The 16,050-nt window shown below is 44.1% G+C and overlaps 1 protein-coding gene across 1 annotated transcript; it reads right to left on the bottom strand.

Moving 5' to 3' along the window:
* Positions 1 to 8,502: 8,502 nt before the first annotated feature.
* On the bottom strand, positions 8,503 to 9,920 carry LOC112903470. The gene is made up of 3 exons (XM_025972741.1): positions 9,579 to 9,920; positions 8,810 to 9,488; positions 8,503 to 8,734 (listed from the first exon to the last, which is right to left on the bottom strand). Exons 1-2 carry the CDS (start codon positions 9,918 to 9,920, stop codon positions 8,850 to 8,852), a joined length of 981 nt encoding a protein of 326 aa, XP_025828526.1. The 3' UTR covers positions 8,503 to 8,734; positions 8,810 to 8,849.
* Between the last annotated feature and the right edge of the window lie 6,130 nt (positions 9,921 to 16,050).

Here is a 16,050-nt window from a genome sequence, read left to right on the forward strand (position 1 = left end):
CTATCACAGATATGCCCTTGCCGGCACGTGACGACGTCCGGCGTCCCTGTCGCTAGCGTTCTCGCCGGCGGCGAGGTCCGGGGTAGCACGCCGGCGACGAGCAATGGCGGCGGCCGCGTCGGGGCATCGTCGTTCCCGGCAAGGGGCCGGCGAACACGAGCAAGCAAGGCGCGCACGAGCACCGGTGAGCTGCGGGGAGTTGACCTGAGTACCTGGATGGGCTGGAGATCAAGCAGAAGGGGCTGTCGACGGTGAGGTTGAGCTCGGGCGGCTCCGGTGAGGGGCGGCTCGGGGTGGGGGCGATTCCGGCGAAGGAGGGCCGAGGGTTGGACCGGATCAGGTCGGGGGGCTAGGGGAGGAGGTGAGGGAGCGGTGTACGGCTGGAATCTGGGCGGGGTGGAGTGGTCGCGGTGAATTCCGGCGAGGAGCACGGGCGGATTTCGGTGGCGCAAGGAAGGAGAGAGCTCGCCGGCACCGCGGTCGGGCTGTTTTGGTGGAAGAAGCTGGGATTAGTTCGCTTGGTGAGCTGCGGTGGATCACGGCGGTGCTGTTGGTGCTTTGAATCAGGGATGGGGAGTGGCGGTGGGAGCTGCCGACGGTGAGCAGGAATGGCGGCGGTGATCGGGCAGCGGGAGGTGATCGGAGCAGGGAAACTGGAAGGGAGAAGAAGGGTGCAAATGCTAGGACGTGTACTAGAGAAGCTAGAGACGGCGTCCGGGGTCCAGAAGAAGTGGTGCCCGTGCTCAAGCAGGTGCTGGCACCATGGCGGCGCGCGTGGCAGCCGCGGCGGAACTCAGGCAGGAAGCGGGCGGCGTGGCCAAGCGAGGAGGGGCCAGCGCGGAGGCGAGAAGCGGTGGGGCAGAGGCCGGGATGGCACGTGGCAAGGTTCTGAGCGGCACAGAGATGGCAGTGACGGCGCACATGGCCGGACTGCGGCGGCGGGCGTGCGGCAGAGGAGAAGCAGAGGGGATCGGGTCTGGGGAAGATGAAGGGGACCTGGTTGTAAAAAGCAGAAAGTTCAGGGACCTCACTGTAATGCACCTATAACTTTCAAACCAGAGCTGAAATGTAGATGGGCCCAAAAGCAAAAGTGCAGGATTTTTCAAGATCTACAACTTTGCTTGAGGGTTCATCCGCAGAAGAGTAATAGTTTTGAAATTACTATCAAACTTAGCATAATTTTCAAACTTTATGTAAATCCTATAGATAAAACTACACTACACATACATCCAAAAGGTAGTTTCACTTACTTTTGCGATTTAAACACAAGTTTTAGACTTTTGCAAAACAACCCTCATACATTTGAATTCTACCCTCTATATTCACCCATTTAGCACAAAAGGGCCTCTATTAAAATATAATTATATAAACAACCACTTTTCCTTAACATTAAAATTTTTAAACCCACTTTTGCCACATTTTGTACATAACAACACACTAAAGATCTAGGGTGTGACCATGCTATTTACCTGAGTGTCACATAGCTGCTCTGCTAATAGGACCGGTAGAAGTCGGGTGATTTCCTGTCACTCGCGCGATATAGGAGTTGCAATGTTTACAATCCCTTAATCACTATAAGGATGACGGATGGGATTTATGTGAGGTATCATGGTTGAGATGATACCCCATCTGTGTTGATGAATTTGATAAGGTCGCAGTGTGTGGTAGCGGTGGTTAAGCGTTTGAAAATACTAGCCACATGCTGCGAAATATGGTAAGCGGTAAGCCTAGTAACCAATTGGCCCGAGGAGTGGACATACCTCCCAGCACTCATATTTGGTTTTTCCTGTTACTTGATTCGATGTGTGGGAATACGTGTTGCAGGGCAACCAGGAGTACGATCGTGTAGTCGCTCTACAGACGTACGTCCTGCATATTAGATGTGCGTATGGTCCTGCAGTCGCTTGTGGTGGCTCTGATCCACGAGTCTGAATGAAAGGCAAACGGTTGCTTCGGAACCATCGTTGGATGTTCCAAGCGTGTGAGTTAGGTTTACCCTTGCAAGGCTGAAATTCGATTCAGGAATCGTCCGTTTCTCGCGGAGATTGAGACTGCTTGATCCCTTTACCACATAGAGTAACAACAGCAACTTATGATTGTCAAAGATGATGTTTGGCTAATGATTCTACCATGCTTGAATAGTTATAGGTGCTTATCTAGTATGGTTATCCACCTAGAATTTGAAAGCTAGAACTTGAAAATAAGGATCTACTCTTTGTTGCTTTTCAGCTGCAAATTTTACCCACAACCATTAAAGCCGTCATAAGTCTAGTTATATGGCTAAGTATACCATGAACGGGTAAGCCTTGCTGAGTATTAGCATACTCATTCTTGCATTGCGACTTTTTGTTCAGGTAATCCTCCTGACGACCCTGCTATGCCTATGCTGTGGACTTACCCTCTGCCCGATGGTTGGTGCGTGGAGTGGGACCCATCCTCGGCCAACACAGATCCCTCCGAGTGATATCATGCCAGGGCTAGCATGATATCTGAACTGGCGACGTGTACAGTGCCCGTGTCTTAAACTCCGCTGCCATGACTTGAAACATAAACTGTTTTGTAATAATTTCCATCAGTTGAGAACTAACGCTACTTTTAAACATTCATGTAATATAACTGCCTGTGATGTAAAATGTGATGGCATTTGTATCTCTGAACTTGCCTTCGTGCGGGGTACCTTGTTGATCCTGCATTCGGTGGTTTATCGGGACGTTACCCGACAGGCCAAGGGATTATACCGTTTGAAGCACGTTGGAGCCCTCAAGAATAGACTCGCGTACTTGAGCCGGTGTAATTCAGGTTGGTTCTGCCACAGCTGGTATCAGAGCTAACAAGTGTACACTGGAGATATGAAGTGTCTTAAAAATACTTTTAGTACAAAATTTGACTAACCAAGTATTTTGTAAAACTACGTTGGAATCGATAAGGCTTGTGCTTAGTACGTAAAGCCCTAGGGTAATGTTATTAAGGGAATTAGAGGTGGCTATAGTATATAAATAACTCTATCTCCCAGCATTACTTTTCTGTCAAAACTTAAATTTATGCATAACCCATTTTGCATTTTGTAACGACATCTTCGATGATGAGGTAAGAAGGTAAGGATCCTCAGCTAACTGGGGAGTTAGCCCTCCCGTCGGTGATGCGAACCGAACGCTGTTTCTCAAGCAGTGGCCTACTTGAGATGCTGCCAATATATCAACTTCGGTTGATTATATTGGGAGTATATGGTTCGGCACAGGGTATGGCGATTGCTGTTCATACCCCCGCATTTTGCGGTACCCCCGTGAATACGTTGTTTCGATAACGTATGTTAACGTTGTCTGTATGGCGGTAATGGTACAAATGCTGTTTCTATAGTGAACAGTAATGATTGGGGATGCTTTCATGATATGCTGGCATGAAAGGTTCATTGGATATATATTGTGGCTTTTTGCAGGTACACTAACCTCGATTACGAAGTTAAGATGGATAGGAATTATCGACTAGTTATTAGTGAGAGACGTATGTATTATGCCACTGAAACTAACCACGTAAGTCCGGAGATATTCGGCAATTGTTTTTGTTGTAAGGTTGAATAGTACGTGCATGCATAATACATTAACCAACACAATGAGTGCTTAAATTTGTTGTTTTTCTAAGGATAGGTAACAAGATGTTCATTCTTAGTATGATACCATCGAGACTGCTGCTTTGGAGGCTATCAATATCTTCTGCAATCAGCATCCAATGGAAGTTGCCGGGTATCCCATTAGCCTGTTCCCTACTATAGAATCCAGTGATCCAGAATGGAACTTTCGGATAGACCATCTTGGTCACTTGTTGGGAGATCTGGCCGAAGAAACGATCCGTAGTGTCACCAGGTTCATGAATGTTCAGCACCATTATCAGATTTTGCTGCTTCGTAGCATGGGTTAGTTGACTAATGTGGCTCAAAGTCACTATCGGAATGCTGACCATCAAGTCACTTAGATAGTGGAACTTCAAGCCTTGGTGACTCAGAAGGATGAGATCATCGCAGCACGAGATGAAACCATCCTTCATCGAGAAGATCAGATCAACGAGAGTGATGCCATCATCACTCAGCGTAATACAATCATTGAGTTCCTCCAGGAACACATCCATGATCTGATCCTTGAAGCGGATGATGCCCAAGCTCACATTGAAGAACTGCAGCAGCAACCAGCACCTCCCGCTGCACCCCCAGTACCTAAAGGTGGAGAAGAAGATCCAGAAGAAATTGAGGGAGTCTCAGATCTTGACTCCGAGCATGGAGATCCGGAGCCCAATCCTCAGCCAGATTATTCTTCATCTGGCAGTCAGTCTTCTGTAGGCAATTTTGACGATTTCTAGTTGTCAAATCGTCGACTCGTTAGATGTAACCTGTGTAAAGTGTAATGTCTTAGGTAGTAAGTAGCTTACTTAGGCCTTGTGCCATTTGTTGTATTATAGATGGCCTGTGTATGGATCCTTTTTAATGTACGATGTTAAGGACAGCCAAAATCTGCGATGTAATATAAGCCTTGTGTTTCATCATCTTGTTCCAATATCTTTATTTTCTGAAATGAGATGATTGAATGGAGTATATACATTGCTTATCTGAGTGGTGTACCTTTTGAAATTGGGAGTAAGGCTATGTGGCTAATAATAGATATCTCCTTTGTTTCAGATGGTTGGAGCCACGCGCGGAACCCCGGAAGGCTTCCGGGCAGATCAGGCCAGCGGTTCTCAACAACCACCACCGCCACCTCCAAATCTAGCCGAGGTTATGGCTCGGCCGACCAAACTTCTCAATTTGTTGGTACAAACACAGCAGAACCAACAGCGCCAGCAATCACAAGGAGGTCGTTATGAAACTCAAGTGGCAAACTACCAGGATTTCTTCAGTACCCAGCCCCCGCTATTCAGCAAAGTGGAGGAGCCCCTTGATGCCGATGCTTGGCTTCGCACCATTGAATCCAAGTTTGCTCTTCTTACGATTCCATGTGCGGACTCTAGCAAGGCTCACTTTGGTGCCTAACAACTACGCGGAGCTGCCCGTATCTGGTGGGATAACTATTGTGCCATGCAAGCTGATGGCCATGTTATCTCCTGGGAAGAATTCCGGAATGCTTTCCGAGCACATCATATACCTGAAGGACTAATGGAGCGGAAACTAAATGAGTTCTTGGCACTTACCCAAGGCACCCGCACCGTACTACAATATGCACAGGCTTTTAATCACCTGTGTCAATACGCGGGCTATCACGCAGATAGTGACACCAAGAAGCAAGAACATTTCCGTCGGGGCTTGATCACTAAGCTCAAAGAACGTTTGAACCTTATAAAGGCAAATACCTTCAGCGAGCTGGTTAATATGGCCCTGACTCAGGAGGATTGCATCACGGCACACCGTGCCGAAAAGAAACGCAGGATTTCTACTGGACCCGCGGGCGTTCAACCCTCGCGGTATCGATTTGTTCATAATGCACCGTCTAGAGCACCACAGCGGAATGCTCCGTTCGGCAGACTGGTTTTCAGGCTGCCTCAACAAAGGGAGGGTATAGACCACCCATACCCCCTCAACAACCACAACAATTTGGCCCACAGCCAAATGTTCAACAAGTCCAACAAAGAAGCAGCACTTATCGCTGTTTCAATTGCGGGAGTGCGGATCATTTTATTAGAGATTGTCCGCGGCCCAAGAAACCTAATCAAGGGCAGAGTTCCAATCAAGGTAACCAGAATAAGGGCAAGAGGCCGATGATGCAAGTTCGGCAGGGGCGAATTAACTTCACCACCCTTGCAGAACTTCCGGATGGAGCTCCCGTCATGTCGGGTACATTCTCTATTCACCACCAACCAGTTGTTACATTATTTGATTCAGGAGAAACTCATAGTTTTATTAGTAACAACTGTGGTACCCGAATAGGACTTGATCTTTGCCCTACCCAGGGGTCATAGATGATTTCTACCCCCGGAAGAAAGATCACTTCCAACCAAATGGTTAGAAGTGTACCAATTTAGTTAGGTAGCCAAGTAATTAAAACTGATTTGGTTTTGCTAAACTTAGAGGGTATTGATGTTATACTTGGGACAAATTGGATGACTGAACATAGAGTACTGCTAGATATCTCTTCCTGAGTTATCGAGATTGATTCACCATATCATGGAGCCACTACCCTCTATCTGCCCCAGCAGGAGTATCTGCATTCTTGCACTTATGCCATCACCAACATCAAAGTAAAAGATATTCCTGTAGTCTATGAGTTTCCCGATGTCTTTCCAGATGACTTGCCTTGAATGCCACCAGACAGAGACATCGAGTTCATCATTGAACTTCAACCTGGCACTGCTCCTATTTCAAAGAGACCATATCGTATGCCTCCAAATGAATTGGCTGAACTGAAAATCCAACTTCAAGATCTTCTTGACAAGGGTTTCATACGCCCAAATGCTTCACCTTGGGGTTGTCCTGCTCTCTTTGTAAAGAAGAAGGACAATAGCCTAAGGTTATGTGTCGATTATTGTCCACTCAATGCGGTCACTATCAAAAATAAGTACCCTCTTCCCCGCATTGACATATTATTCGATCAACTAGCTGGAGCTAAGGTCTTTTCTAAGATTGACTTACGCTCTAGTTATCATCAGATCAAAATCAAGCCTTGTGACATTCCAAAAATGGCTTTCTCGACCAGATATGGACTATATGAATATCTGGTTATGTCATTTGGGCTTACTAACACGCCGGCATATTTCATGTATCTCATGAATTCAGTCTTTATGCTGGAACTCGACAAATTCGTCGTGGTCTTCATCGATGATATTCTAATATATTCCAAAACTAGAGAAGACCATGCTAATCATATACGTATCATTCTTCAACAACTACGTGATCATCGCCTTTATGCCAAATTCTCAAAATGTGAATTCTGGCTGGATAGTGTGAAATTTTTGGGACATATTATCTCCAGTGAGGACATATCGGTTGATCCAACCAAAGTTCAGGAGGTTATGGATTGAAAGCCTCCAACCTCAGTCCATCAAATTTGAAGTTTCCTTGGATTGGCGGGATAATACCGCCGATTCATTCCAGACTTCTCCAAGATAGCTAAACCCATGACTGAGCTACTTAAGAAAGAGGTTAAGTTCCATTGGGACGATAAGTGTGATGAAGCATTCCACACCTTGAGAAAACTTTTAACAACTGCTCCAGTGCTAGCTCAGCTAGATAATACCCAGCCTTTTGATATCTATTGCGATGTCTCTGGAACTGGCCTTGGTTGTGTTCTTATGCAAAACCACCGGGTCATTGCTTATGCATCCCGAGCACTCCGAAATCACGAGCAAAACTACCCAACCCATGATCTTGAATTGGCAGCAGTTATTCATGCTCTCAAGATCTGGAGACATCATCTTATGGATGCTAAGTGTAACATCTACACTGACCATAAGAGCCTCAAATATATCTTTACCCAAGCTGACCTGAATATGAGGCAAAGGCGTTAGTTAGAACTGATCAAAGACTATGATCTTGAGGTACACTACCATCCTGGCAAAGCCAATGTGGTTGCGGATGCACTTAGCCGCAAGGCACATTGTCATTGCTTATCCATAGCAATTTTCAATGACACTCTCTGCAATCAGATGAGAAAACTCAATCTAGAGATCATCCCTCAAGGTAGTTTAAATCTATTATCTATCGAGTCTACTCTTCAAGATAGAATCATCATGTTGCAATTACATGATGAAGGTATCAAAATTATCAAATCAAAACTATCTCAAGGAGAAGCCAAATATAAAGGCGTGTTTGGTTTGTTAACTAAGACGCCACACCTAAGGTTAGCGTGCTGCCACAGGTGTGGCACGCCTAAGCTGCCTAAATTGAAGTATGTGTTTGGTTTATTACTCCGTCTAACATTAGGCATCTGGTAAAAAAGTGGGGTAGCTGTTTGTTTTGCTACCACACTTAAAGTTAGGCACACATGAGAATGTGTGGTAGCTGTTTGTTTTGCTGCCACACATAAAAGTAGCCACATAAATAAAATATAGAGAAATTAACATAAATTGACTCCAATCCACGAGCCAAAAGGCGAGGCAAATGCATAAAACTTCAGATCGGAAATGACTGAGTTCAGATCGGACCAGTGCGAGTTCAATTCAGTCATTCAGAAGGAATGACTGAGTTTAGATCGGAAATGACTGAGTTCAGATCGGACCAGTGCGAGTTCAGTTCAGTCATTCAGAAGGAATGACTGAGTTCAGATCGGAAATGACTGAGTTCAGATCGGAACAGTGGGAGTTCAGTTCAGTCATTCAGAAGGAATGACTGAGTTCAGATCGGACCAGTGCGATTCAGTTCAGTCATTCATAAGGAATGACTGAGTTCAGATCGGAAATGACTTAGTTCAGATCGGACCAGTGCGATTCAGTTCAGTCATTCAGAAGGAATGACTAAGTTCAGATCGGAAATGACTGAGTCAATCTAATCATAACAAATGGACATAACATATCTATATGCCCGTATCAAATTGATAATGTCTCCACATCATATCAATAACAACCATAATTGTTTTATACTAGTTACATTATAGTAAAGTATGCATTAACAAAAGTGTGAAGCATCATCTAAGTGCTAAACAAATTGCTGTGAGCAACACCATCTATCTTCATAGCCATCATATATCAGCCCAGAAGAAGTGCAAAAGAATGAGCCTTCATTGACACCATCCATCTTCAATTAAGTTCTTGGATGAGTCTACAATACAAAACAATCCACTTTAGCAAAGTGCAAACAATGCAAGTAATAATTGACCAATGCAACTTATATCACCTGAGAACATAAACAAAAGCGGCCAACCACCTAGGCGAATTCACAGCCCCGCATCACTAAGAAATTTGAATACCCATGATTGAAATGTCACCTCAGCTGAACCAGATAGAAAACCACGCATACCCTTTTGATCTTTATGTGCTAGAAAGGTTCCTACCATCAACTTTTGTTCGGTAGTTAGTGTCATATTTTCAAGTCTTTGCCACAATATACCATCAGAATTAGGCATAGAAGGTGGAGCTGGCACTGGCTTCTTGATCTCGTTTTGAAGGGTCACTAAAGTAGTTGCAATTGTATCTCCTATTTTTGACATACGGCTCTTTGGTCTCACATCTCTCTTAGCATATTTATCTTCCGCTCTTAGACGCTTCATTCCAGAGCTAGATGAGCTATTCTCAGCAACTTGAGATGCAAAGCTAGGTTGACCACTTATAGGAGAAGGTAAAGTGTCGGAATCATCACCTAGGTCATCTACAGGATGAGCATAGTTTGACAGGTCATTGAATATATCATCATCATAATCATTATCTTTATCACCCTGCGTGTCGTTAGCCTGAGTGTCATTCATGCAATTAGTGGCATCCATAGCAAGAGAACCATCAGCACTGCTGTTCAGGAATAGTTCTTGCATTTCTTTGAAGAATTTGATAGGCTTAGCAAGGAGCCTTCTTGCCCTATCCTGCAGTTAGTAGCATGTCGCTTAGTAGTATATATTACACTGAAACAGAAAAATATTAACAAAAATAGAGAGAAAAAATATGGAGAATACCTTTAGCTTAGCCTTCTCTGATTCAGATATGATTACCATAGATCTTGTTGTGTCAAAAGTGTTACCACTCTTGGCTAAGGCAGTTGCAACAAACTTCCAATTTTCCTTGTAATGCCTGAAATGTCTCTCAACTTGTGTAGCAGTTACCCCCATATTGAACTGTCTATTCAATGCCTCTGAACACTTGAAATGGTGCTGTTTTTTTATCTTGAAACCAGCATATTGCTCTTTCATAAAGTCAATGAACCAACCAAGCATAAATTTGGTTTGATCATCATCCCATGTGATGGTCCTCTCACGAGTGGAGCCATCACCTTCAGCTTTTTCCTTCCCTTTAGTCATATCTGTTAAATAGGTCTCAATGCAATCACGTAATACAATTAAATAGGATCTGAATACATCAATTCAATACAATTAAATAGGGCTAAAGACAGCCACACCATACAAATAAATCATGTCTGAATATAGCCATTCAATACAATTAAATCATTTCTGAATACAGCACACAATACAAATAAATCATGTCTGAATACAGCACACAATACAAATAAATCATGTCTGAATACAGCACACAATATATCAATTTTGATCCCATTCATCCCACATTTGCTGGGCTAACTGATCACGCATGTTCGCCCAAAGCTAATTGTCTCTATTCATGTCAACATGGGAACGATTGCTCCTTGGCAGAGTTGCAAACCATGTCTCATCATCATAGACATAAATATCAGGACCTTCATCTATTATAAAGTTGTGCAAAGTGCAGCAAGCCAAGACTATCTTCACTTGAGTTTTTAGAGGGAAAAATGATTGACTTGTTAGTATCTTAAATCTGTTTTTGAGTGTGCCAAATGACCATTCAACAGTTGTCCTAAGGGAGGAGTGACGAAGATTGAACAATTCTTTTGGATTTTCTGGCCGTCTAGTACCCTGAAACTCCTTAAGATGATACCGAACTCCTCGATATGGAGGTAATATGCCAGGTCTAGCAGCATAACCAGCATCAGCTAGAAAATAGTGACCTACAATCGGATTTAACTAAAGTTAGCTAATTATTTTGGAAGCCAAAATACTAGGTATCTTGTATGACTTGACTAATACCTTCTGGAATTTTTAAGCCTGAAGGGCGTGATAATGCATCTTGGAGCACAAAGGAATCATGAGCTGATCCTTCCCATCCAGCCAACACATATGTAAACCTAAGATCAAAGTCCACGGCAGCTAACACATTTTGTGTTGGATAGTGTTTTCTACCCCTAAACCTATCCTGCATATATATAGGAACCCATGCTGGTATATGTGTGCCATCCAATGCTCCTATACATTTCTAAGAAAAATGACAAAAGTGATTCTGTCAGTAGGTACTACAAACTATCAATAAATATAATAATAGATTCTAATTATATACATATGTTACCTCAAAATATGGGTGAAATCTTCCCGGGCTACTGGATATCTTTGTATGTGTCTCAGTGGTTGTCATGGTAATGATGTCGCGGGACAAGATGCATAGAGCATCTAAAACAGAATTAAAATACCTACTAACAGTCTCCCCGGACCGCAAGAATTCAAAGCCAACTGATCTATTTGTCCATCTATGGCCGACAAATTTCAAGAACATAGCAAACTGCTCTTCAATGGAGACGTTGATAGTGTCCTCTAACAACCCACGGGACCTTCAATGACAACATAACCTATGGAAAACAAATTTACGCATACGCAGCTCGCTAATACAGTTGGCTTCAGTCCCATTATACAAACGATTCAGACGCCTTTCCCTTTCTAGATCTCTTTGTAACATAGAACCGTATTTGATATGCCTCTTGTCCAATCTATTTTCTTGCAACTTGTACCACAACATACAAACACAGATGGCAATGCTAACAAGCAACCTTCTTCTTCGCAAGTAATGATCGTAATAATAGCAATACTCAAGATATAGCTTCTTTGCACCCATCTATACAGATTGTAAACTAATTAGAATACACACAAAACACACCTTGAATCAGCAAAGTATTTTGGGTGCCGGAATATTGATATACCTTGGAGCAGCCCCTAGCGATGTTTGTTTCTGCAAGCAAGAAAGAAAATAATATCTCAAAACAGCAACACAATCATCAATTTTGGTCCCACTCATAATAATAATACTCAAGATAATCCTTCATTGCACCCATCTATACAGATTTAATAACTATTTTTAGAATGCATACAACACATACGACACAAGTAAAATCCAGAAGATAGTTATACCTTACAACAGAAGATGATTTTCTTGCTAAAAATACCTGAAAAAGGAAGAAAAATGTTAGAGAAATACATAGAAAAAAACATGAAACAAGAAAGGCCATGGTGCCCCCGCCGGTGGCCTGCACGGCCGGCTGCCGGGCCGCTGTTCCCCGGGGGGGGGGGGGAGGCGATGGCGGCCTGCTTCCCGCGGTGGATCGGCGGCCTGCTTCCCGGGGTGGATCCGCGGGGGGGGGGGGGCAACGGCGGCCTGCTTCCCGCGGTGGATCCGCGGGCGGTGGGGGGAGGGGCAAACCTGCTGGGTGGATGGGGGGGGGAGGGGCAAACCGGCGTCGCCTGCTGCTCGCCGGTGGATCCGCGGTGGGTGGGGGGGTGCCGGCGGCCTGCTCCGCAGGGGGTGGGGGGGAGGAGTACCTGGGCGGAGATCCGGACGGGAGGAAGAAGAAGAGGCTCGGTGAGGGAGGCTGTGGCGTGATTTTTGGGTGCGGCGGCCAAATCGAACGCCACACCCGCGGCGTGTTTTTCTGCGGCGATCCAGTTGGAACACGCCTAACAAATCGTGGCACGCTAGGCTTAGTATAGTAGCCAAACACTTGCCTAACATGGTTTGGCATGCCTAAGGTTAGGCTGTGGCGCCTTAGGCGTGATTCCAAACAGGCCTTAAGTGTTTCCACACAGATCATCAAGGAGTTCTATGGTTCAACAATCGTATTGTTGTACCTAAAGATCATCAACTTCGCAAACAAATCCTTGATGAAGCACATCTATCTAAATTCTCTATTCATCCTGGTAGCACCAAAATGTATCAAGATCTTCGACAAAATTTTTGGTGGACCAGAATGAAAAGAGAAATTGCTAAATATGTATCCGAGTGTGATACATGCCAGAGAGTTAAAGCCAGTCATCTAAAAGCATCTGGTGCACTCCAACCACTACCCATTCCGTCATGGAAGTGGGAAGACATTAGTATGGATTTCATTGTCGGTCTTCCTAACACGTCCCAAAAACATGACTCTATATGGGTAATCATTGATAGACTTACCAAAACCGCTCACTTCCTTCCGGTATATACCACCTCTTCAGCTAAGAAGTACGCCGAAGTCTATATTGATCAAATTGTTCGGTTGCATGGTGTCCCTAAGACCATCATTTCTGATCGTGGGGCACAATTCATTGCACGCTTCTGGGAATAATTGCAGTCTGCTCTTGGAACCAAATTAATTCGAAGCTCTGCATATTATCCCCAGACTGATGGACAGACTGAGCGAGTCAATCAAATCCTTGAAGACATGCTTCGAGCTTATATTATTCACTATAGTACAAGCTGGGACAAGTGTCTTTCCTTAGCCGAATTCTCTTACAACAATAGCTATCAATCTAGTCTTCAGATGGCTCCCTTTGAAGCATTATATGGTCGAAAATGTCGAACTCCTTTGAGTTGGTCTGAGACCGGCGAACGCAAAATCTTTGGACCAGATCTAGTCATGGAAGCCGAAGATAAGGTTAAGGTTATTCAAGCCAATCTTAAAACAACCCAGTCTAGACAAAAGAGTTATGCAGATCGAAGAAGGAAACCTCTGTAGTTTCAAGTCGGAGATTTTGTCTATCCGAGTATCTCCTACTAAGGGTGTTCAGCGCTTCGGCATAAAAGGGAAGTTAGCACCCCGATATGTCGGACCCTTTGAAATCCTCAAAATCTGTGGCCCAGTGGCTTACAAAATTTGCCTTCCATCTCAATTGGCTGCCATTCATGATGTTTTCCATATCTCTCAACTTAAGAAGTGTATCAAAGTACCCACGGAGATCATTGAAACCCGTGCCATTGAGATTGAACCTGATCTATCTTACACCGAACAACCTATCCAAATCTTGGATACCAAAGAGAGAGTTACCAGAAGGACGAAGATCAACATGTATAAGATCTTATGGGATCATCATACCGAAGAAGAAGCAACTTGGGAAACAGAATCTAATCGTCCGATTCTATGAAACTTATAACTTTGCATCCCTTAACTTATAACTTTGCATATCATGTAGACTCGACTACTCTCGCCGATGGTGACTATGAACAAATCTCGGAACAAGGACTAGAATCAGCTGAAGACCCCGGGAACGCCGTCGAAATTCTAACTGAAGCTCCGAACAAAAGTTCGGAAAACTTAGACGCTCCTGCCCCTAACCCCACACAAGAAGGCAAGCCCCGGACATCACCCCTACTTTATTTACACTGCAACCCATATTATTTATATCTATCTATGCATTACGTTCATAGGAATTGGATGAAAAACCCTAGTTACAATTTTCTAGGAACCAATGTATTGAATACTAGCACTTGAGTTCGAATAGCCGCTCTGCTAATAGGACCGGTAGAAGTCGGGTGATTTCCTATCACTCGCGCGATATAAGAGTTGCAATGTTTACATTCCCTTAATCACTATAAGGATGAGGGACGGGATTTATGTGAGGTATCATGGTTGAGATGATACCCCGTCTGTGTTGATGAATTTGATAAGGTCGCAGTGTGTGGTAGCGGTGCTTAAGCGTTTGAAAGTACTAGCCACATGCCGCGAAATATGGTAAGCGGTAAGCCTAGTAACCAATCAGCCCGATGAGTGGACATACCTCCCACCACTCGTATTTGGTTTTTCCTGTTACTTGATTCGACGTGTGGGAATACGTGTTGCAGGGCAACCAGGAGTATGATTGTGTAGTCGCTCTACTGACGTACGTCCTGCGCATTCGATGTGCGTATGGTCCTACAGTCGCTTGTGGTGGCTCTGATCCACGAGTCGGAATGAAAGCCAAACAGTTGCTTCGGAACCATCGTTGGATGTTCCAAGCGTGTGAGTTAGGTTTACTCTTGCAAGGCTGAAATTCGATTCAGGAATCGTCCATTTCTCGCGGAGATTGAGACTGCTTGATCCCTTTACCACATAGAGTAACAAGAGCAACTTATGATTCTCAAAGATGATGTTTGGCTAATGATTCTACCATGCTTAAATAGTTATAGGTGCTTATCTAGTATGGTTATCCACCTAGAATTTGAAAGCTAAAACTTGAAAATAAGGATCTACTCTTTGTTGCTTTTCAGCTGCAAATTTTACCCACAACCATTAAAGCCGTCATAAGTCTAGTTATATGGCTAAGTATAGCATGAACGGGTAAGCCTTGCTGAGTATTAGCATACTCAGTCTTGCATTGCGACTTTTTGTTCAGGTAATCCTCCTGATGACCCTGCTATGCCTATCCTGTGGACTTACCCTCTGCCCGATGGTTGGTGCATGGAGTGGGACCCGTCCCCAGCCAACACAGATCCCTCCGAGTGATATCATGCCAGGGCTAGCATGATATCTGAACCGGCGACGTGTACAGTGCCCGTGTCTTAAACTCTGCTGCCATGACTTGAAACATAAACTATTTTGTAATAATTTCCATCAGTTGGGAACTGATGCTACTTTTAAACATTCATATAATATAACTGCCTGTGATGTAAAATGTGATGGCATTTGTATCTCTGGACTTGCCTTCGTGCGGGGTACCTTGTTGATCCTGCATTCGGTGGTTTATCGGGACGTTACCCGACAGGCCAAGGGATTATACCGTTTGAAGCACGTTGGAGCCCTCAAGAGTGGACTCGCGTACTTGAGCCGGTGTAATTCAGGTTGGTTCTGCCACAAATGCACAACCTAAGTTCCAATGGGTTTGATTGCAACAGAAAGTTCACCATACCTGGATCTCATAAGCACACACTACTAGAAAAGAGGCCCTTAGTACCGGTATAGATCCCGGTTCTTCAACCGGTACTAGGTTACCGAGACTGAAAATCTCGGCATTAGAGACCGGGTATTTTACCCGGTGCCTAAGAACTCCTTAGCTACCGGTTGGAAACCTTAGAGGCCACCATGCTGACGCAAGTTGCCGGCCCCTTAGGTACCGGTTGGTTTTTCCAACCTGTACCAAATCATGTTTTATTTCAATTGTTAATTACTGTTTATGCTTGCAGTATTGCTATGCATACCCGAGCTATACACTACTATATGTTCATTAGTCGCGTTCAAGTTAAAATAATGTATGATAATAACTAAATATCACTACCAATCATGTAATTAAGTTCTAAAGATATAACAATATTTACAATTATACAAATATTACGACTTCAAGTATTAGAAATGTAACGAGCAATCATTTTTATCTCGATTACAAGTTCTAAGCCCCTCACGACATCGAT

Source organism: Panicum hallii, chromosome 8 (genome assembly GCF_002211085.1).
Source record: "Panicum hallii strain FIL2 chromosome 8, PHallii_v3.1, whole genome shotgun sequence".
NCBI lineage: Eukaryota > Viridiplantae > Streptophyta > Magnoliopsida > Poales > Poaceae > Panicum > Panicum hallii.

What these genes read in the sequence shown, in the direction of transcription:
- LOC112903470 (XM_025972741.1), bottom strand. Translation starts at nt 9,920, where the DNA reads ATGACTAAAGGGAAGGAAAAAGCTGAAGGTGATGGCTCCACTCGTGAG. An exon ending in CAGAGAAGGCTAAGCTAAAG is followed by an intron (nt 9,489 to 9,578) that starts GTATTCTCCATA and finishes TACTAACTGCAG; the next exon opens with GATAGGGCAAGAAGGCTCCT.